General features: G+C 42.4%; 1 protein-coding gene across 2 annotated transcripts in view; it reads right to left on the reverse strand.

The window, feature by feature from the left end:
- The window catches only part of LOC121550031 (progressive ankylosis protein homolog B-like), a 38,471-nt gene extending 13,727 nt beyond the window's left edge, over window positions 1-24,744 (reverse strand). Inside the window, exons 1-6 of one of the 2 annotated variants that reach the window (XM_041862100.1) lie at window positions 24,134-24,743; window positions 9,370-9,586; window positions 8,992-9,110; window positions 7,213-7,296; window positions 6,862-7,032; window positions 2,006-2,140 (exon numbers count right to left, since the gene is read on the reverse strand). In XM_041862100.1, the coding sequence (XP_041718034.1) occupies window positions 2,006-2,140; window positions 6,862-7,032; window positions 7,213-7,296; window positions 8,992-9,110; window positions 9,370-9,586; window positions 24,134-24,229 (822 nt within the window). In that variant the 5' untranslated portion in view covers window positions 24,230-24,743. Of the gene's footprint in view, window positions 1-2,005; window positions 2,141-6,861; window positions 7,033-7,212; window positions 7,297-8,991; window positions 9,111-9,369; window positions 9,587-24,133 lie in introns of both variants that reach the window. The other variant, XM_041862102.1, reaches the window with a different exon arrangement.

A 24,744-nucleotide genomic window follows, 5' to 3' on the forward strand; every position in this document is an offset into this window, starting at 1 on the left:
ATTTTGTCTGTCATAGTTGACGTGTACCTATGATGAAAATTACAGGCCTCTCTCATCTTTTTAAGTGGGAGAACTTGCACAATTGGTGGCTGACTAAATACTTTTTTCCCCCACTGTAGCTACCCAGACTATCTGTATTCACCCTTTTGACTCATCACATACGCTGCTGCTACTGTTTATTAATCAATCACTTCATTCCTAGTTATGTACATACACTACATGACCAAAAGTATGTGCTCATTCCAAAATCATGGGTATTAATATGGAGTTGGTCCCCCCTTTGCTGCTATAACAGATCCACTCTTCTGGGAAGGCTTTCCACTAGATGTTGGAACATTACTGCGGGGACTTGCTTTCATTCAGCCACAAGAGCATTAGTGAGGTCGGGCACTGATGTTGGGCGTTTAGACCTGGCTCGCAGTTGGCGTTCCAATTCATCCCAAAGGTGTTCGATGGGGTTAAGGTCAGGGCTCTGTGCAGGCCAGTCAAGTTCTTCCACACCGATCTCGACAAACAATATCTGTATGGACCTCGCTTTGTGTACAGGGGCATTGTCATGCTGAAACAGGAAAGGGCCTTCCCCAAACTGTTGCCACAAAGTTGGAAGCACAGAATCGTCTAGAACGTCATTGTATGCAGTAGCGTTAAGATTTCCCTTCACTGGAACGAAGGGGCCTAGCACGAACCACGAATAACAGCCCCAGACCATTATTCCTCCTCCACCAAACTTTATGATTCATCACTCCAGAGAACACGTCTCCACTGCTCCAGAGTCCAATGGCGGCGAGCTTTACACCACTCCAGCCGACGCTTGGCATTGCGCCGTGGAAACCCATTTCATGAAGCTCCCGACTAACAATTACTGTGCTGACGTTGCTTCCAGAGGCAGTTTGGAACGCAGTAGTGAGAGTTGCAAATGAGGACAGACGATTTTTACGTGCTACGCGCTTCAGCAACTGGCAGTCCCGTTCTGTGAGCTTGTTTGGCCTACCATTTCGCGGCTGAGCCGTTCTTGCTCCTAGACGTTTCCACTTCACAATAACAGCACTTACAGTTGACCGGGGCAGCTCTAGCAGGGTAGACATTTGACGAACTGACTTGTTGGAAAGGTGGCATCCTATAACGGTGCCACGTTGAAAGTCACTGAGCTCTTCTGTAAGGCCCTTCTACTGCCAATGTTTGTCTATGGAGATTGCATGGGTGTGTGCTCAATTTTACACACCTGTCAGCAACGGGTGTGGCTGATATAGCGGAATACACTCATTTGAAGGGGTGTCCACAAATTATTTTGTATATATAGTGTGTCTACCTTAATTACCTGGTACCCCTGCACATCGACTCGGTACCCGTGTATATAGCCAAGTTATCGTTACTCATTGTGTATTTATTATTACGTGTTTAACTTTTTCTATTATTTCTAAATTGTCTTTCTCTGCATTGTTGGGAAGGCCCCGTAAGTAAGCATTTCAATGTTAGTCTACACCTGTTGTTTACGAAGCATTTGACCTTTTTTATTTTATTTGAACAGTATGGCTTGGGTGGCTGGAGTCGGACAATTTTTGGGGCCTTCCTCTGACACCGCCTGGTATGGAGGTCCTGGACAAGTGCCTCGGGCTACAATTTGAAAGATAACTTTTCCTTCATTTCGATTTCGGCACAAATGAAAAAGTGGCACTGACTTGCCCATGGATTGATATTTCAGCATTGTCTCAATGAAGAGTTCAGTGTTCGAGTAGCCACGTGCGACATGCACGCACAGTTACAGGCCTGGTAGAGTTAGCGTCAGGCAGACAAGCAATGTCCACCGTCATAGTACGGATGAAGCCTGAGCTGGAATGTGAAGCTAATTGAAGCTGGTTAGCTTTAGAAAACCCTGAATAGATCTAGCTTGCTTCGTAGTATACCCCTCTGGTAAAGGCGGTTGGCAGCTGCCCAATTACAGTGAGTGGGACTGAGCTAAATGGGGGTATTATCGAGGAGTGGACTGAGTAGGCTTCAAACTAACCTCAGTGGCTGCGCTGCTCCCATTGAGGTCCCGGGACACAAAGAGGTTGACGATGGGCCTGCTGATCCGCTGGGTAGCCAGGATGAGGGCCAGAGGCCACCAGAAACTCAACATCTTCCTGATGGTGACATCTCCCTGCAAAGAGAAGCAAAATGAGAGGGGAAAACAAGGATATGTTCAATCTGGGTGCCTTTGGATTTCTAGCTCTAGCTCCTTCCCATACATGAGAGTAGTGGTACTGATTACTAGATAAAATAGGGGCCATTGACCTAATTGTCCTGCAACTGCATCAAAGACAGTTTTAGAAGACCAAGATTAACAATAGAACCGCCATAGGCCATCGGCCACTGACGTTCGATTTTGTAAATGTTAAAAAATTATAATCTGCCCACCAAAAAAAAAGCTACATCCTGCTCCTTCCCTTACTTTTCCTACATATGTGTTTTACATTGGTCAGTTGTCCGATTTAAAAACAATCACAAACAGAAACGTTTTTTAAAGCCTGTTTACCTGTTTTTTCACACCTATTCCTACCTTAACGGGCAAAGACAAATGCGCTGTAGGACATTGGTACCCAGCCAGGCGCTAATGCGTCTCCTCACTCAATGAATGACGTAAATGGATGGATGGGTAATAGAAACTGAAATTGTGCACGTTACTTCACAATTTAATTTGAATTACCTGAATGATAAGGAGGGAGTGTGAATTCATTTAAAACAATAGTGAAATGAAAAATTGTGGCCAGTCTAATTATTTTATTACGAAAGGCTGGAAATGGTATGTAATCTCCCATCGGCAAGATTCAAATCCGACAATACAGGGTCCGATATTTTATTTACAATGACGGCCTACCCAGGCCAAACCCGGACGACGCTGGGCCAATTGTCCCCTATGGGACTCCCAATCACGGCCGGATTGTGATACAGCCTGGAATCAAACCAGGGTCTGTAGTGACGCCTCTAGCACTGAGATGCAGTAAATATATTACTCTTGTTTTCATATATTTTCATGACTATTTCCTTATGCAATTAATTCTTTACATTTGTATTATGCACCATTTATTAAGCATTGGCACTCATGTTTATGGCAAATAATTTGACCGCGCCCCTTGTGGGTTGATATTCTATGTTTTACTTTGTAAAAAGAAGCTGTTACGGGACTGTATTACTTACGATAACTCTATTACTACTCAAAACTACAAAAACAATTTAATAAAATGTATTACATTGTGATGTTTTTATTGTAAGGCTAAAGAAAATATGCCATGTGTTGCAGTAGGCCTTAAGAATAATACAAAACATATCCTTGTTTTTAGGCTACTGTATATCTGTTCATGGCTATATTCCCACAAATATTTGTTGATGCAATTCATCCTTTACAATTGTTTAGAGAATGGGTGAGTTGATGAGCAAGGGGAAGTGAACGATGCTAGTCAGCCTGCGCAGCTGATGGTCCATTGAAACTACACCTAAACTAAGTTAGCCTAACAACAAGATTACAATGACAAGTATGATGGGTGACAATATTATCAATTATACAACAGGTGGGTCTAATCCTTGATGCTGATTGGTTAAAACTGCATTCAGACGGTGTCTATTCCACAAGTTGCCACGGGCTAAATCTATGACGTTGAAATGCCTATTTACTCTGTTCCATCTGACTGCACAATCCACTGTCTCATCAGCCCAGCCAGGCAATTTATATACTAGATATACACTTTAAAAAGCATCTAGACATCATCTCCCATTTCGTTAAGACTAGCATTTGGTTTTCAACATCGGAGATTTGTAATAACCTTGCTGTCTGTCTCGCCACCATTTGCAACATTGTTTCAATATTGAAATTCGATATCCACCTGTCCTATGGTAATGAACGTGACGGGAGTCGGGACGAGACAGACAGGCTGGCAGCTTTTCTCAGCCAGTTGAAATCATGAATCAGCATAATTTGTATGGATTTATACAAAGAAATGTCAATAGAAAAAGACGAAATGCAGCTAGTTTGCGGTCATTCCAGCTTCAGTTTGAAGTGATTGTGTTAGCTGGGTAGATGGCTAGCTCTTCTGAACAGTGGCCTGGCGCGAGAGCAAATGTTCTATGCCAGGCAAAATCACACATCATTAGCTCATTGTTATTGATGTATCCCCCCCCCCCAAATGAAATCACTCAAACAGCTTAAACAAACGCAAATGCAGCTACTTTGCTGTTATTCTGGCTGCACTGTTTGACGTGACTGTATTAGCCAAAGTTGGCTAACTAGCAAGCAAGGGATAAGAACGTTGCCTGCCATCATGGCAACGGAACATTTCGAACAAATGACTGGGTCGCGTCCATAGAGTTAGAACAAAAATACTGTGGGGTTCTATTTTCTCATAATTGGATCTGTATGTGATGAATAGCTTAGAAGGAATGCATTAATGATAAGCATAGGTTTGTACTATACTGATATAAATTGTTTCACATAACAGGCTGTGATTCATGTGAGGAACGTTAGGGGGTAGGATGAGATAAGAACTTGTGTCTCAAAATACTAGACTACACTGCTTCTTTGTGATCTGTGAACCGTCCAAGGACATGGGTACTGCAAAAAAGTGCTGACTCTACAGGTTGTTATGATAAAAACTTATGCCTGGCAACAGTGTGCAACGGTGGAGCGCCAAGGGACTGGGACCAGCCGGTGCGCCAACGGATAGGCTGAGTAAGTCTAAACCACGCTCAGTCTCTACTCTGATTGGCCAGCAGGGAGTGGGAAATATCTCTGTCAGAGTATTTGAAGAAGAACCTGTAACAATGGATTAGTTCTCTGAGTGCCCTGCGTGGTATTTCAGTGGACCCGTATATACGAACATCATATTTACCATTGAAGGTTTTGCATTAATTAAAATACTAGTATATCTTAGAAGTCGTGTTGACCTCTTTTGTTCCTAATACCAGATTTGAATTGACGCAACTTAACAATACTTAACTGGGTCGCGTCTCTGGCAACCGAACCGATAGAACGAACGACCAGCCGACTTGGGTAGCAACCCTAAATTTGTGTCGGGACAATATCTCGTGGAAGGATGAAATAGTATGAATAAATTCCTAAAAATAACACTGAATGAAAATATGTCAATCATTATTTGAATATGTTGGTAATCCGTTGTATAAAAGTAATAATGCCCTCGAAGCTGGTGTTTGGAGGATATATTGGCACGAAAAACACCCGTGCCAATATATCCTCCAAACACCGGCTTCGAGGGCATTACCACTTCATTGTCAAATTGTACATGAAGAGATGGTGCAGCTCAGCACTAACAGAAGTAGGGAAAGGAGCATCACTTTTTCAAATCCTCCTCCAGTCACACGCAGGTAAGACATTTTGATTTCTATATAATATCAGAAACAGCAGATTCTGCACTTTCTAAAGACACTGACCTTTGTCAAATAACTCAAAATTCAAGAGGTGAGCTCTATTTCAAAATATCCCTTTTTCCAAGAATAACCACACTGTGGGAGCATTGCTTAGGCTACTAAGCAAAGTACTAACATAATACAACTTAAAATATGCTATTCTGTTCGTTTGAAATACATTTTCTTTCAAATAAGTTTTTATCTTATTCTGTTACCTAAGGCCTTCATAAAACACAACCAAATGATTATTCTTCCGATAGCATATATGGAATGTATTTATTCGACTGTTAGAATATTGACGTAGTCTTTCCCCTGAATCACAGGTGTCAAACTCATTCCACAGAGGACCTAAAGGCTGCGGGTTCTCTCCTCCCTTGGATGAATTAAGCTCACTAATTAGTAAGGAACTCCCTACACCTGGTTGTCTATGGCTTAATTGAAAGGAAAAACCTGCAGACACTAGGCCCTCCATGGAATGAGTTTGACACCCCTGGCCTAAATCGTTGCCGCCACTCAAAAAAAAATAAGAGACTTATTTGAGTTAGTAAAATATTATTCGTTTTCAGGATGGTAAAACGTTTACGGTAAAAAAAATAAAAAATAAAAACGTAGAAAAGATCATGGAGATTCTGAAAACATTCTGTAGAAAAGATAATGGAGCTGTAAATAAAATAAAAACTAGACAAAAAATTCTATAATGACTTTGGCATAATGTTTGAGTCACTCAGATAGCATAAGAACACGCCATAAACCATGGCAAAGTTTGTAGAACTACAGGAAATTTGCTTTAAACTGCACACTCTCAACCACATGGTAAAATGTGTAGAATTGCAGGAAATTAGCTTTTAAACTGCAATTCTTCAAGTCCCATGACAATGTGTAGAATTATAGGAAACTAGCTTTAAAATTGTAAAAATGTCTCTCCGCCCCATGGCAAAATATGTACAATTGCAGGAAATTAAGCTTTAAAAGTACAAAATTGTGTCTCTGCGGCCAAGAGAAGGGTCTCTAAGATTTTCTGACGAAGACCGAGCCACACCCACCAATTTAGCAGTTTCTAAGCTAATTTCCTGCATTTCTACGCATTTTGACATGGGAAATGTGGTGTTCTTATGCTCAAACATAGCAAAATGAAATGGGGGCCTGATTGTCTAGCTTTTATTTTGTTCATTATAGGTTCTAAAAGATTATAGGCTATTATTAAAAAATATAAAAGGTCCATAATTTTTCAAAAAATATTTCATTTGGTTTTAGTCGTTAAGTTTACACTGAAAGCATTTTCCCCCCATTCCCTCAAATGTATTATCATGCAATGCACCACAAATGTCTCGGCTGCAACACAGTTTGGGAACCACTACTTTAGCGGATACTTATCGACTGAAAGCCCCAGCGGTTCTAGCGTTAAATAAACGACATGTTGAACTCTTAAAAGGTCCCAGTTAGGTGACGAAGGAAACAGCGTACCCCCACGTCAACTCCACTGGAGTCTGGGATGTTGTTGTGGATGTTGTAGTAGTAGCCCAGGCCCACGATGGTGAAGCGCACCAGAGCTCCCATGTACAGGGAGAGGATGGGGATGAGAAGGGGCTCCATACACGGCAGGTTACTGTGCAGCAGGATGGACACAAACACAATCTGCCACAGAGGGGCCACAGTCAGAAACACTCCGAGGACCACGTCACTCTCACAACCTATCGGAGCAGAGCATACTGCCAAGTCCACTTTGAGGTGAATTGCATGATTGTTTTGGCTACAAGGACCCATCTTCACTGTAATGGGGATTAGTGAACAACAAGGAAGCAATCTGTTGAGTACCTGGGTGATGACATCAGAGATGGAGGCAGAGCCTACGATGACGCTGTATTTGTGCTTGAGGAGGATTCCAGCATGGATCCAAGCCTAAAATACAAAAATTAACAACGAGACAATTGTTGCTTCTCCTCCCAAGAATTGTAGCACACCAAGTTCTTGTCTGGTTTGTAAAAATAAAAGCAAGCCAAAGGCTCACATTGAAATGTGTCGACATGCGGTCATTGAAATACAAGGACAGGCATGCGTCCGTTTTAAGACCAGCATGATGTGCAGAGGATGATACATCATTTTTTGAGGTGTTTTTAAGGTTCTATCTGCCATGATTATGGCTCTCTGGCTAGCCATGCTTTGGGTCATGAAAGAGCTGGTCTACTTCCCAAATGGCACCCTTTTCCCTACATAATGCACTACTTTTGACCATGGCCCATAGGGATCTGGTTCAAATTAGTGCACTACAGTGCATTCGTAAAGTATTCAGACCCCTTGACTTTCACCACATTTTTTGTTACGTTACAGCCTTATTCTAAAATTGATTAAATTGCTTTATTCCCTCAATCTACACACAATAGCCCATAATGACAAAGTAAAAACAGGTTTTTAGAAATGTTTCCAAATATCACATTTACATAAGTATTCAGACACTTTACTCTTTGTTGAAGCACTTTTGGCAGCAATTACAGCCTAGAGACTTCTTGGGTATGACGCTACAAGCTTGGCATTCCTGCATTTGGGGAGTTTCTCCCACTCTAATCTGCAGATCCTCTCAAGCGCTGTCAGGTTGGTCCTTACTAGTCTCCCAGTCCCTGCCGCTGAAAAACATCCCCACAGCATGATGCTGCCACCACCATGCTTCACCGTAGGGATGGTGCCAGGTTTCCTCCAGACGTGACACTTGGCATTCAGGCCAAAGAGTTAAATCCTGGTTTCATCAGTTCAGAGAATCTTGTTTCTCCTGGTCAGAGTCCTTTAGGTGCCTTTTGGCAAACTCCAAGTGGGCTCTCATGTGCCTTTTACTGAAGAGTGGCATCCGTCTGGCCACTACCATAAAGACCTGATCGGTGGAGTGCTGCAGAGATGGTTGTCCTTCTGGAAGGTTCTCCCATCTCCACAGAGGAACTCTGGAGCTCTGTCAGAGTGACCATCGGGTTCTTGGTCACCTCCCTGACCAAGGTCCTTCTCCCGGGTGGCCAGCTCTAGGAAGAGTCTTGATGGTTCCAAACTTCTTCCATTTAAGAATGATGGAGGCCACTGTGTTCTTGGGGACCTTCAATGCTGGTACCCTTCCCCAAATCTGTGCCTCGACACAATCCTGTCTCAGAGCTTTACGGACAATTCCTTCGACCTCATGGCTTGGTTTTTGCTCCGGCATGCACTGTCAACTGTGGGAACTTATATAGACAGGTGTGTGCCTTTCCAAATCATGTCCAATCAATTGAATTTAACACAGGATGATCAATGGAAACAGGATGCACCTGAGCTCAATTTTGAGTCTCATAGCAAAGGGTCTGAATAGTTCTGTAAATAAGGTATTTGTTTTTTAGTTTGACTAAATTTGCAAACATTTCTAAAAACCTGTTTTCGCTTTGTCATTATGGGGTATTGTGTGTAGATTGATGAGGATTTTTATTTATTTAATCCATTTTAGAATAAGGCTGTAACGTAACAAAAAATGTGGAAAAAGGGAAGAGGTCTGAATACTTTCCGAATGCACTGTATATTGTGAATAGGGTGCCATTTGGGACAGAGACTTGAATCAAGCCGGATACTCTACTCAGTACTCACCATGGCGTCCAGCAGTGGGAAAGCTGCCAGGTAGAGGAAAGCCCTCCTGGTCTTGTTGCCCACGGAGTCATCCACATGGTGGAGCTTATTGATAATGTAGTAGCCTAGGTCTGACTGAGCTAGAGGGGGGGGAGAAGCAGAATATAAGGACTGAGGAGATGACACCGCTAACTCGATTTGAATCTTTTGAAATAATACAAAAACACTAGTAGGTTGGCCTCTTAATTTTAAAAATGTAAAAGCTCAACTTAAAGCAGTTTACAACTGACATATCACTGGATTTAAAATAATCACTTGGAATGAATAAGAATAAATACTAGTAGTTAGTTACTATTAAATGTCATGGATTGGGACAAAACAACCATGTTTAAGCCTCACCTATGACAACATGAAGGATTAACGCTATAGTGCCTGCTACCGCCATGCAAAGCACAGCCTTGCCCCGGTCCCTCTTGCTGTTGACAAACACCAGACCCACGTTCTTGAAGTCACTCATGGGCCCAGTGAAGAACTTCATTAGCGAATAGGCCAGCCCGTAGCTGGCCAGCATCTCAACAGCATCCTCTTTAAAGCCTGCTAAACCCCGGTTTAGAGCCTGCCAAGGACCAAAAGGCCAAGGGAATGGATGGGAAAGAGTGAGAACGTATTAGCCCCAAGGCTCATCATCATACAACCATCATTCATACCAGTACGCACTAGCTTGAGGGGTATACCCCGAATCAGGTTTGAGGAGTTAGCGAGGTAACTTTGGTCAATTGAGTTCAAATCAGGAGAACTGTGAATGTGAAGCCAACTGGCTAGCTTTATAAAAGCAGTAGATCAGTTGTTGGAGAAATAAAGCAAATAAGAAGCGTTATGGATGGACAACGTTTTTTGGGAGACTGAACATATTAGCAAAAGTCTGAGTTTGTAAGTCTTGCTCGATTTTTGGTTCTCCTATTTTGCATATAAACAAAACAACTTCATATTTCGATTTTCACAAGTGGATGGTGTTAATTGTGGAATGCCTGTCAATGGCCGAATGCACAGCCAACACTTCCTGTCCCTTCAAAATAGAAATATCATCCTTCTAACTTAATTATATTAATCTACTATCTATTAATGCATTTATTAATAGCTATTAATTAATCTATTAATGCCAAAAGTGATATTTCTCCATTTCTATTTTAGATTGAATATAGTCACAACAATGTTAGTGTTTTTTGACCTATTAATGAACTCCTGTTACTGTAAATGGTTAGCTACCTGACATATCCTAGCTCCCTAGTTAATCTGGTAATCTGAGCATCGCAGATGATCATTTCTAAAGAGGTGTCATTTCAGAATACTGTAGCTCTGCTGGTGTTGCTATTGAGAGATTCAGATTAAGAGCCAATGGCCTGAGGCTACAGAGACGAGCAACAAATGACTGGCCACCACACACACACACACACACACACACACACACCTGCAGTACACTCCTCTCCCCGCCCGGCCCTCTTCCCCTGGCTGCCACGTACTCACTCACATGCCTAACATTTAGGGAAGATCTAGGCCTGTATTCACAAAGGGTCTTAGAGTAGTATTGCTGATCTAGGATTACTGATCAGGTCCACCTTGTCCATGTAATCAGAAGATTCAGCTGCTATTTCAGCACTGTAATGGCGACAAAGCACTGGAAAACAACTTTAGGTGCACTAGAGCGCTTTAGATAAATTCACTCTGAGGTGGTTTAAAGTAAACTGTATTCGAATGTCGACTTTTCTTATGGAAAACCTTATGAAACGAAGGGTTTTAAGCATGCTCAATTCTTGGGTCTCGAGCGTTGCGCGAGCGGAAATTTGAAATGGAAGTTATGGAACTCCTTCGTGTGCTTCTGTTATGGGGAAGAAGTCCACAATAAACTGACGTTAAATGTGGAGAATGACACATTTGCATCTGTTGGCCATCAAGTAGGCTATTCATTTCTATGCCATTGTAGGCTACTGTAGCCTACCATTTGATACAATAAATGTGTTTACATTAAGATATCACTGGAGTCATTGCAAATCAATAAGTGCCACTTGTGTAGCCTACCTGGAGCTGCGAAACGGATTTAATATATAGCCTATAACTTCAGTTTGTTGTTGTAGCCTAGTATTATTATGAAATTATTAATGGCCATGTTTAGTTAATTAATTAGATGTTACCAATTGTGATCATGGTCAGTTTCATTGTGGACTTTTCCCTGAAATGAGATGTTGTCCTAGAAAGGGGCTATAGGCTACCCGCATCTAGCTCAGCAAACCATGGCAAAGTTGAATTGCAATTATAAACCCAGATTTTAGTCAGTAACCTATGCCTATTGAAATAATAAGTCAATCTAGCAAATGAGCCATTTATAACGGTTTGTAGTCTTAACATCTGGCGCATAATAACAGTACAATTGCCAGAAAATAGCCAAACATTTGTTTTTTGAAGTTCGTCCAAGTGTTTCTTGCACAGAGATTGAGATCCTCTGTCCAACTTTTATCACTCAAACTCTCCTGTCGGATTTATCAGTTACGCACATGCGCAAACAGGATTTATTTACAATTATAAACTGGGTGGTTCAAGCCCTGAATGCTGATTGGCTGACATCTGTGGAATATCAGACCGTATAGAGCGGGTATGACAAAACATGTATTTTTACTGCTCTATTTACATTGGTAAGCAGTTTATAAAAGCAATAAGGCACCTTGGGGGTTTGTGGTATATGGCCAATATGCTGTACCACGGCTAAGGGCTGTAGCCAGGCACTCCGCATTGCGTCTAACGTAAGAACAGCCCTTAGCCGTGGTATATTGGCCATACAGTGAGGGAAAAAAGTATTTGATCCCCTGCTGATTTTGTACGTTTGCCCACTGACAAAGAAATGATCAGTCTATAATTTTTATGGTAGGTTTATTTGAACAGTGAGAGACAGAATAACAACAACAAAATCCAGAAAAACGCATGTCAAAAATGTTATAAATTGATTTGCATTTTAATGAGGGAAATAAGTATTTGACCCCCTCTCAATCAGAAAGATTTCTGGCTCCCAGGTGTCTTTTATACAGGTAATGAGCTGAGATTAGGAGCACACAGAAGCAATCAGATTCCAAACTCTCCACCATGGCCAAGACCAAAGAGCTCTCCGAGGATGTCAGGGACAAGATTGTGGACCTACACAAGGCTGGAATGGGCTACAAGACCACTGCCAAGCAGCTTGGTGAGAAGGCGAGAACAGTTGGTGCGATTATTTGCAAATGGAAGAAACACAAAAGACCTGTCAATCTCCCTCGGCCTGGGGCTCCATGCCAGATCTCACCTCGTGGAGTTGCAATGATCATGAGAACGGTGAGGAATCAGCCCAGAACTACACGGGTGGATCTTGTCAATGATCTCAAGGCAGCTGGGACCATAGTCACCAAGAAAACAATTGGTAACACACTACGCCGTGAAGGACTGAAATCCTGCAGCGCCCGCAAGGTCCCCCTGCTCAAGAAAGCACATATACATGTCCGTCTGAAGTTTGCCAATGAACATCTGAATGATTCAGAGGAGAACTGGGTGAAAGTGTTGTGGTCAGATTAGACCAAAATTGAGCTTTTTGGCATCAACTCAACTCGCCGTGTTTGGAGGAGAAGGAATGCTGCCTATGACCCCAAGAACACCATCCCCACCGTCAAACATGGAGGTGGAAACATTATGCATTGGGGGTGTTTTTCTGCTAAGGGGACAGGACAACTTCACCGCATCAAAGGGACGATGGACGGGACCATGTACCGTCAAATCTTGGGTGAGAACCTCCTTCCCTCAGCCAGGGCATTGAAAATGGGTCGTGGATGGGTATTCCAGCATGACAAGGACCCAAAACACACGGCCAAGGCAATAAAGGAGTGGCTCAAGAAGAAGCACATTAAGGTCCTGGAGTGGCCTAGCCAGTCTCCAGACCTTAATCCCATAGAAAATCTGTGGAGGGAGCTGAAGGTTCGAGTTGCCAAACATCAGGCTCGAAACCTTAATGACTTGGAGAAGATCTGCAAAGAGGAGTAGGACAAAATCCTTCCTGAGATGTGTGCAAACCTGGTGGCCAACTACAAGAAACGTCTGACCTCTGTGATTGCCAACAAGGGTTTTGCCACCAAGTACTAAGTCATGTTTTGCAGAGGGGTCAAATACTTATTTCCCTCATTAAAATGCAAATCAATTTATAACATTTTTGACATGCGTTTTTCTGGATATTATTGTTGTTATTCTGGATATTTTTGTTGTTATTCTGTCTCTCACTGTTCAAATAAACCTACCATTAAAATTATAGACTGATCAGTTCTTTGTCAGTGGGCAAATGTACAAAATCAGCAGGGGATCAAATACTTTTTTCCCTCACTGTATGCTAAAAAAACTAAATAACTAAAACAGTTTTTCTGTTATTAATGTTTTTTGTTTAAAACGGTCCGTTTTGACGTTAGTGGTTTTTCTTTTGTTTTTTGGCCAAAACATACACGGACCTTTCACCCTCCATTATGGATGTTACAGAGTCTGAAATTGACATTCAAGTCTTAAAGAGGTCTTGATCAAAACATATCATAACACATTTGTTGTAATTTGGAATGGTTTTAAAATGCCAGCAGAAGTCATAGTACCTTATAATTGCATTATTACAGGTAGCCTACACAGCCAAGCACCACACCCTAATAGGTTATTGTTTTTAATCATATATTCATTCATACATACATTCATACTCTCAAAATTAACCTTTACCAGTTGAATTTTTCTAAAATATTGTAACAAAATCTGCATGTGTGTGGAAATATGATCAGCCAGGATGTAAAAACCCATATAAATAGAATGAATAGAACGGGCGTCCCCATTCAAGTTAATGATGGCATAATGGGTGGACTTGCGGCAATTGCCAGTGTACCCATAGGAGAAAAGCAGGAAGTAAAAGCAGGAAGTAAAAGCAGGAAGTGTACCGATCAATCTGTGCTGTGATTAGTTTAATAACTGACAATACGAAAAATACATTCCATTGCATGAGCAACATCAGTTAGCATAATTTGAATTAACATTCTACATTACCAGGCAGTCATTGCGAGTGTACCCATGAGTTTACCAGTCAAATTGCCAGGTTCCAAACTCCAAGCCCAATCTATTCATTATATTTCTATGCTAAAAACAGTTCTCCTTTATACCCTGTCGTGATCCTTAACAACTGAATTAGACATTATTTCCATTTAGCTTTGCCTCCAGAGAGCATCCACAGCTGCCTCTTTCCATAGAAGGGAGCTGGGTACCATTTGTATCCGCTCACACGGCCATTACGTACGCATCCTAACCTCTTCTGAGACCCAAGCTTGGACTCCTACTGCCCACTAGGACTAGGCAAGAATACCAGCTAGTATGAGTAGGAGTGTCATCTGTCATATGACTGGGACTGAATGGGTGCTGTGGGTCACTGGTGTGGGGCTGTGGCATAGGAATGATATTCATAAGATCTCCACTGAACTGGGCTTAAGTTCTGTGTGCATTATGGCCTTTTCAGAAGCCGCAGAGATGCACAAGTAGATCAATACATCTACTAATGATTAAATCAGTCACCACTTATTCAACGAAAAGCTACTCTTCTTTCCCAGTTATAGTGGACCTCTATTGCTCACCGTCCTAGATCCCTACTACAATTCAAGGGCTTTTTAGTTTACATTCACTGCTCTAGATATCACAATGGAGCTCGCCAGTTTGAAGTCCTAAAAGCTGGAAATGAGTTACCTCTGGTTTGTTAAGCCATCCCTATGGGGAAAAAGAACGAGGAAAGAATAGGTTTTTTTGGATAAACGCCAAAAATAAGGTCAGAGGTTAACAAACGCTTAGGATATCTTATACTTTTTGTTCCAAGAGATAATATCAGTCCGTTAACATGATCTTTATTAATTATGAAGCATTTATGCTTTAAAATTACATAAACGTTTCAATTCACAAAAAGTGACGTTAGCCGATTACCTCCTAGAACAAAACATATAATATCTCCTAAGCATGTTTACCACACACCTTATTTTCTACGTTTATCCAAAACCCCCCCAAAAAATCAATTAATTTCCCCATAAGCTTTGTCCAATGAACCATGGTGGTGTTAGTGCCTACAAAAAGACACCATTACTATCTCTATGCATATACAGTGCCTTCGGAAAGTATTCACACCCCTTGACTTTTTCCACTTTCTTACGTTACAGCCGTATTCTAAAATTGATTAAATTAGTTTTTTTCCTCATCAATCTACACACAATACCCAATAATGACAAAGCGAAAACAGGTTTAGATTTTCTTGCACATTTATAAAAAATTAAAACAGAAAAAACATATTTACATAAGTATTCAGACCCTTTGCTATGAGACTCGAAATTGAACTCAGGGGCATCCGGTTTCCATTGATCATCATTCAGATGTTTCTACAACTTGGAGTCCACCTGGGGTAAATTCAATTGATTGAACATGATTTGGAAAGGCACACACCGGTCTATATAAGACTCTTCCTAGAGCTGACCGCCCGGCCAAACTGAACAATCGGGGGAGAAGGGCCTTGGTCAGGGAGGTGACCAAGAACCCAATGGTCACTCTGACAGAGCTCCAGAATTCCTCTGTGGAGATGGAAGAACCTTCCAGAAGGACAACCATCTCTGCAGCACTCCACCAATCAGGCCTTTATGGTAGTGGCCAGACAAAAGCCACTTCTCAGTAAAAGGCACATGACAGCCCGCTTGGAGTTTGCCAAAAGGCACCTAAAGGACTCTCAGACCATGAGAAACAAGATTATTTGGTCTGATGAAACCAATATTGAACTCTTTGGCCTAACGCCAAGCGTCACATCTGGAGGAAACCTGGCACCATCCCTATGGTGAAGCATGGTGGTGGCAGCATCATGCTGTGGGGATGTTTTTCAGCAGCAGAGACTGGGAGACTAGTCAGGATTGAGGGAAAGATCCTTGATGAAAACCTGCTCTAGAGCGCTCAGGACCTCAGACTGGGGCGAAGGTTCACCATCCAACAGGACAATGACCCTAAGCACACAGCCAAGACAATGCAGGAGTGGCTTCGGGACAAGTCTCTGAATGTCCTTGAGTGGCCCAGCCAGAGCCCGGACTTGAACCCGATCAAACATCTCTGGAGACCTGAGACCGTGCAGCGACGCTCCCCATCCAACCTGATAGATCTTGAGAGGATCTGCAGAGAAGAATGGGAGAAACTCCCCAAATACAGGTGTGCCAAGCTTGTAGCGTCATTCCCAAGAAGACTCAAGGCTGTAATTGCTGCCAAAGGTGCTTCAACAAAGTACTGAGTAAAGGGTCTGAATACTTATGTAAATGTGATATCATTATTTATTTTTTTATACATTTGCTAAAAAATCTAAAAACCTGTTTTTGCTTTGTCATTATGGGGTATTGTGTGTAGATTGATGGGGGGGAATTAACAACTTAATCAATTTTAGAATAAGGCTGTAACGTAACAAAATGTGGGAAAAGTCAAGGTGTCTGAATACTATCTGAACGCACTGTATAATAGGCCTACGAGAAGGGGAGACACAAATACAATGACGTCCATCTAACCTGGAGAAGGAAATTGTTGTCCAGAAACAAACTTTCAACTGGCACTGACCCAACAATGATAAAGAGTGAATATGCGCACTCACCGGGGATATGGCCAATTCTCCCCACTGGTGCCAATAAGATAGGCTTTATTGTTCGCTAAATTTAGTTGAGAATTATGATAACTAAAAGACAGATTAGTATTTTCATTGTCTTCTCTTTACAGCAATAGCTATTTGCTTTCCAAACTGTTTTCCCGCGATTGTGTTTGAAATATTGCGATATACCTGGTAGTGATGGGGGGGAATCAATAGTTACATATCGGGATATTATTTTTAACTATCGTATCGTTTTGACAATATTTAAATATAATTTTTGCGCTAGTTTGCTGTACCCGGCACCAAAACTCCATAGCTTGGTCTCCATTTTCTTTTTAAATAATGAGCCAATTAGATTTCGAACTTGTTTTCTCATGGCTCGTCCCTCTGCAGCAGACATATGGTGAGCAATATGTTTAGCAAATCGAATCGCAATAAAAAGCACAATATCGATTCTCAACAGAATACTTAGAATCGCAATACATATCGCAACGGAACCTAAGTATCATGATAACATCGTATTGTGAGGTCCCTGGCAATTCCCAGCCCTAATGCCTGGCTGTGCCTCTACTTTTCACTGACAGTCGCAACTCAACAATCATTGGCTATTTCGTATTTGCCGCCAGGGCTATACAGTGCTACCATTTTATTTGCATATGCACCTAAATATTTTGCTGTGCGACCTGGAATTTTAATTTAGGATACCCAGTGCACCTAGAAAAATGTACGATTCTAGCTTTATTCCTTCATACACTACATGGCCAAAGTCATGGGCATTAATATGGAGTTGGTCCCCCCTTTGCTGCTATAACAGCCTCCACTCTTCTGGGAAGGCTTTCCACTAGATGTTGGAACATTGCTGCGGGGACTTGCTTCCATTCAGCCACCAGAGCATTAGTGAGGTTGGGCACTGATGTTGGGCAATTAGGCCTGGCTCACAGTCGGCATTCCAATTCATCCCAAAGGTGTTCTGGGCAGGGCTCTGGGCAGGCTAGTCAAGTTCTTCCACACCGATCTCTACAAACCATTTCTGTATGGACCTCGCTTTGTACACAGGGGCATTGTTATGCTGAAACAGGAAAGGGCCTTCCATCACTGTTGCCACAAAGTTGGAAGAACAGAATCGTCTAGAATGTCATTGTATGCTGTAGCATTAAGATTTCCCTTCACTGGAACTAAGGGGCCTAGCCCACACCATGAAAAACAGCCCCAGACCATTATTCCTCCCCCACCAAACTTTACAGTTCGCACTATGCATTCGTGCAGGTAGCGTTCTCTTGGTATCTGCCAAACCCAGATTCGTCTGTCAGGACTGCCAGATGGTGAAGTGTGATTCATCAATCCAGAACGCGTTTCCACTACTCCAGAGTTCAATGGCGGCAAGCTTTACACTACTCCGGCCGACACTTGGCATTGTGCATGGTGGTGATCTTAAAATTGTGTGCGGCTGCTCAGCCATGGAAACCCATTTCATGAAGCTCCCGACGTACAGTTCTTGTGCTGGCGTTGCTTAAAGAGGCAGTTTGGAACTCGGTAGTGAGTGTTGCAACCGTGGACAGACGATTTTTATGGGCTACGCGCTTCAGCACTCGGCGGTCCTGTTCTGTGAGCTTGTGTAGCCTACCACTTCGCGGCTGAGATGTTGTTGCGCCTAGACATTTCCACTTACATTTTACATTTACATTTTAGTCATTTAGCAGACGCTCTTATCCAGAGCGACTTACAGTTAGTGAATACCCACAACCCTGGCGTTGCAAACGCCATGCTCTATCAACTGAGCTACATCCCTGCCGGCCATTCCCTCCCCTACCCTGGACGACTGTGCGCCGCCCATGAGTCTCCCGGTCGCGGCCGGCTGCGACAGAGCCTGGATTCGAACCAGGATCTCTAGTGGCACAGTTAGCACTGCGATGCAGTGCCTTAGACCACTGCGCCACTCACTTCACAATAGCAGCACTTACAGTTGACCAGGGCAGCTCTGGCAGGGCAGACATTTGGCGAACTGACTTTTTGGAAAGGTGGCATCCTATGACGGTGCCACATTGGAAGTCACTGAGCTCTTCAGTACGGGCCGTTCTACTGCCAATGTTTGTCTATGGAGATTGAATGGCTGTGTGCTTCATTTTATACACCCGTCAGCAACGGATGTGGGTAAAATAGCCGAATCCACTAATTTGAAGGGGTTGTCCACATACTTTTGTACCATGTAGTGTATTTTTAATTGATTCATTAATTCAGTTCCTATATTTCTTTGTGTGCATTTTTCAACACATGCTCCTTATAAAAAAGGTCAGCATAGAGCCTTGTTTGCCGTGCAAAACTGCGGGCCCTTCCGACTGTAGGCAATGCGATCTAAAACAATCCACAGCCTCTTTTTTTTAATCATATGTGGCCAAAATCATGCTTTCTGGTGTAGTAGCCCATTTTTTATGATTGTATTTATTTCTGTATAGACAGGAATATCATTTTGGCAATTTAATTGGGCTTTTACCCCTTTCATACACAGACAAAGATCCCACTAATTTACCACACCTGCTACTTTTTACCTGCTTTTTCATATATCTGAAAGGGGTAGGGGTAAAAAACATAGCAAATTAAAAGCCAACTAAAGACCTAGCCATGATTCCTGCATTTTCCTAGCCACGATTTCTGTGTGAATGGTTCTCTGCTTTTTTGCAGGTAAATTCCCCTAGCCTAAAGGCGTCCAAATGCTTCCCAGCCGAAACAGTTCAGAAGAGTTTGTGCATATATAGTACCAGTCAAATGTTTGGACACACCTACTCATTCAAGGGTTTTTCTTTATTTTTACTATTTTCTACATTGTAGAATAATAGTGAAGACATCAACACTATGAAATAACATGGAATCATGTAGTATCCAAAAAAGTGTTAAACAAATCAAAATATATTCTTATATTATTCAAAGTAGCCACCCTTTGCCTTGGCAGCTTTGCACACTCTTGGCATTCTCTCAACCAGCTTCATGAGGTAGTCACCTGGAATGCTTTTCCAACTGTCTTGAAGGAGTTCCCACATATGCTGAGCACTTGTTGGCTGCTTTTCCTTCACTCTGCGGTCCAACTCATCCCAAACCATCTCAATTGGTGATTGTGGAGGCCAGGTCATCTGGTGCAGAACTCCATCACTCTCCTTCTTGGTCAAATAGCCCTTACACAGCCTGGAGGTGTGTTTTGGGTCATTATCTTGTTAAAAAACAAATGATAGTCCCACTAAGCGCGAAACAGATGGAGAAGGCTGTGTTAGCCATGCTGGTTAAGTGTGCCTTGAATTCTAAATAAATCACTGACAGTATCACCAGCAAAGCAACACCACACCATCACACCTCCTCCTCCATGCTTCACGGTGGGAACCACACATGCGGAGATCCGTTTATCTACTCTGCATCACAAAGACACAGCGGTTGGAACCAAAAATCTCAAATTTGGACTCATCAGACCAAAGGACAGATTTCCACCGGTCTAATGTCCATTGCTTGTGTTTCTTGGTCCAAGCAAGACTCTTCTTCTTATTGGTGTCCTTTAGTAGTGGTTTCTTTGCAGCAATTCGACCATGAAGGCCTGATTCACGCAGTCTCCTCTGAACAGTTGATGTTGAGATGTGTCTGTTACTGTGCAGTTAATTGCCGATTTCTGAGGCTGGTAACTCTAATGAACTTATCCTCTGCAGTAGAGGTAACTTTGGGTCTTCCTTTCCTGTGGCGGTCCTCATGAGAGCCAGTTTCATCATAGCGCTTGATGGTTTTTGCGACTGCACTTGAAGAAACTTTCAAAGCTCTTGAAATTTTCCCAGATTGATTGACCTTCATGTCTTAAAGTAATGATGGACTGTCATTTCTCTTTGCTTATGGTCTTTTACCAGATAGGGCCATCTTCTGTATACCAACCCTACCTTGTCACAACCCAACTGATTGGCTCAAATGCATTAAGGAGGAAAGAAATTCCACAAATTAACTTTTAACAAGGCACACCTGTTATTTGAAATGCATTCCAGGTGACTACCTCATGAAGCTGGTTGAGAGAATGCCAAGAGTCTGCAAAGCTGTCATCAAAGCAAAGGGTGGCTACTTTGAAGAATATAAAATATATTTTGATTTGTTTAACACTTTTTTGGTTACTACATGATTCCATATGTTTTATTTAATAGTTTTGATGTCTTCACTATTAGTCTACAATGTAGAAAATAGTACAAATAAAGAAATACCCTGGAATGAGTAGATGTGTCCAAGCTTTTGACTGGTACTGTATTATGATGAAATTTTGTGACGTTTTTGTTTGTTTTGTGACTTCAGTAAGGTTTTTTTCCGGCAGTTCGGGGGACATTTATTTCTAGAGGCAAGCCGAAGTCGTTAGCCTAAGTCTACATCTTAGTCAAGCAATTTTACATCTAACTAAAATCTCCTCTGCAAAAAACGTCTAAATTAATGACCGATTTCTTGAGTTATCTTAGATGAATTCTGACTTTTCTGAGGAAGGTTACCGTGTCTCAAAATGGACAAACAGTACTATTGCCGCTTTTTTCTTGTTTTCTGAGCTAAGGTCTTTTAAGGGAGTATGCAAGCACACTCGATCAGAACTCGTCTAGGCACCAGCCGAACTGAAGCATTCTGAGGCCGTTATGGACACGCCACCTATCTTCCTGCTACGCCACCTATCTTCCTGCTACGCCACCTATCTTCCTGCTACGCCACCTATCTTCCTGCTACGCCACCTATCTTCCTGCTACGCCACCTATCTTCCTGCTACGCCACCTATCTTCCTGCTACGCCACCTATCTTCCTGCTACGCCACCATGTCTGTGTCAGTTAATCTGACTATTCTCTCATCATTTATTTGATCTACTTATTTCATAAATTGTAGGGCTTTTTGTATAGTTGTCTAATGTTGGAGGGGCATAGAACCCTGTTTTAATATTACTCCTGAATCACTATGGTCAATAAAATAGTTTTTCTTGTGTATTTTTAACAGAGCTGAGATTTGCATTCACCGTATATAAATTGCATCGCAGTGCTTGAGGCGTTACTACAGACCCAGGTTCGATCCCAGGCTATGTCGCAGCCGGCCGTGACCGGGAGACCCATGAGGTGGCGCAAAATTGGCCCCGCGTCGTCTGGGTTAGGGGAGGGTTTGGCCGGCCGGGATGTCCTTGTACCATCGCGCTCTAGCGACTCCTTGTGGTGGGCCGCGTGCATGCACGCTGACTTTGGTCGTCAGTTGTACAGTGTTTCTTCTGACACATTGGTTCGGCTGGCTTCCGGGTTAAGTGAGCAGTGTGTCAAGAAGAATCAGCGCGGCTTGGCAGGGTCGTGTTTCGGAGGACGCATGGCTCTCGACTGTCGCCTCTCCCAAGTCCGTACGGGAGTTGCAGTGATGGGACAAGACTGACTAACTACCAACCAATTGGGGAGAAAAAGGTGTATAAAATACAATAAAGTACACTCAATAAACTATTTAATTGATCATAGTGATTCAGGAGTAAAATTAAAAACAGGGTGAAATGCCCCACCAATATTAGACCACTATACAAAAAGCCCTAAAATTGGTGAAATAAGTAAATAAAATCAATGAGAGAATAGTCAGATTAACTGTTAACTGACAGACATGGTGGCGTAGCAGAAAGATCGGTATGCCATGAACCAAGAGGCGAGTTCAAATCCCAGTTGAGGACATACTGAATAATAATTACTGTACAAATGAACATGCACAATGTAATCATTTGTCAAAGTGTGTCAAATATGTAAGTTGAAAACACTATTTTAAAAGCAATGGGTGGATTCGATAATGCTGAGCCGCAGGGCACCAGCCCGTCACTGGGCGAAAGCGGGGAAGGGAGGCGTGCCCTTCTCAAATCGAACAGTAATTTGCGCTGCGCTGTCATTTTGTCAAGAAGGCAGCATGGTGCATCGTCCAGAAACATACATGTCTTTTCCATAAAATAAATGTTTGAACTTTTTAACTATGCTGAACAAAAATATAAACGCAACATGTAAAGTATTGGTCCCATGTTTCATGAGCTGAAATAAAAGATCCCAAAATGTTTAAATACGCACAAATTGCTTATTTCTCTAAAATAGTGTGCAGAAATGTGTTTACATCCCTGTTAGTGAACATTTCTCCTTTGCCAAGATAATCCATCCACCTGACAGGTGTGGCATATCAAGAAGCTGATTAAACAGCATGATCATTACACAGGTGCACCTTGTGCTGGTGACAATAAAAGGCCACTCTAAAATGTGCATTTTTGTCACAAAACATAATGCCACAGATGTTGCAAGTTTTGAGGGAGCGTGCAATTGGCATGCTGACTGCAGGAATGTAAACCAGAATTGTTGCCAGAGAATTTCGTGTTCATTTCTCAACCATAAGCCGCCTCCAACATTGTTTTAGAGAATTTGGCATTATGTCCAAACGGCCTCACAATGCAGACCATGTGTAACCATGCCAGCCTAGGACCTCCACATCCGGCTTCTTCACCTGTGGGATCGTCTGAGACCAGTCACCCGGACAGCTGATGAAACTGAGGAGCATTTCTGTCTGTAATAAAGCCCTTTTGTGGGGAAAAACTCATTCTGATTGGCAGGGCCTGGCTTCCAAGTGGGTGGGCCTGGCTCCCAAGTGGGTGGGCCTATGCCCTCCCAGGTCCAGCCATGGCTGCGCCCCTGCCAAGTGACATTAACTAGTAATTTGTTATGCTAACAAGCTAGCAAGATGTTGCATAGCAACAGCATCAACTTCCAGTAGACAGGCGAAGCTCAAGTATGTTCAACTGAAACGATACAGTATACTAAAATGAACTAATAGTATATAGTATACAGTATGTTAGTATGGGTATTCGAACACAGCTTGGTTTCCACTAATGTGATACTGCGCTGCGTTAGGGGTGAAAAAACTGACTGTTGCAACCTGATTGGATGAACGCGATACATCCGGGATTCGCATTTAGCCACTAGCATGGTGGTGGAAAATGGTGATTCATAAAGAAAGTACATATATTTTGCCCGTTTTTTCACACCTTCTTGGCATTAAATAAAGTTAAGGAGGAAATCGAAGCCTATGCAGCCTAAATGGAGACTATGTTAGGTCCGAACCGGTCCAGAAGGGCTACGAATGTATTGCTGACTCCATAATGTATTTGGACGGTAAAATGACCAGTCTCAATATCGCCATCTGCCGGCCTTTGTGTTATGTACGCGCCTGTTCTGAATTTATCAAATTCTGGAATTGTAGGCCACTACTAGTGATGGTCTGATGGATAGATAAAACATTCTGTACCATGTTGAATGCTTAGTTCAAGTCAAATCAAACAAGCGCTAGAAGTTAGCCGGACCGTGCTTTGACAGAGCCTGACAGCTAGCTAATTGTTGACGTTCATCCGTCACGCTTGCCTCAAACCCCAATGTTGGCAACCGACTAACACATATCCTATGCAAATATCGCTGTCTCATGTCAATTTGATGCCGCTGACCTACCTGTTCACCGAGGTCGATGGCTACATTGGTAATAGCCAAAGGCACCAGAAAGCGGATGAGAGGCAAATAAGGAATGAGAGATGTAAATTCCAACATAGTATAGCCGGGGTGACAGAACCAGTCTTGATTATAATCAGTCTTGATTATTTAAAAGATTACGTTAAACCGGTAGAATAGATTGTAGGTAGGCACTTCACTTATCGTGAAATAAATGTCAATTCAACTGACGATAAAAGTCACAACGCTCCCACATCGCTGGATCCAATAAATATGCTTCGGTGTGCAGAGGAGGCGAAGGTCATCAGCAATTATTGCAGATGGGCGTTTCTCCATTGCTCGACAATTGTGAAGGAGAAAATGACAGCTAGCTGCATAACAATTAGACTGAGAAAATCCAGCGATAAAGTCTCGGCTTGCATGAAAACAATGAGGGAATTCCAGACAGCTTTGCTCTTGTAGCATGTGAATCTGAGCATTCGACAGCTAGCCAGCCATCCCCGCCTTGCCTGAAACCAAACCACACACGTGGGTCGGCACCAAACTTAAGCTCCCTTCACCTACTCTTGACGTCATTAATTATAGGTCTACAATTGAAATTGTATTGGTCGTGT

Source organism: Coregonus clupeaformis, chromosome 34, assembly GCF_020615455.1.
Source record: "Coregonus clupeaformis isolate EN_2021a chromosome 34, ASM2061545v1, whole genome shotgun sequence".
Classification (NCBI taxonomy): Eukaryota; Metazoa; Chordata; class Actinopteri; order Salmoniformes; family Salmonidae; genus Coregonus; species Coregonus clupeaformis.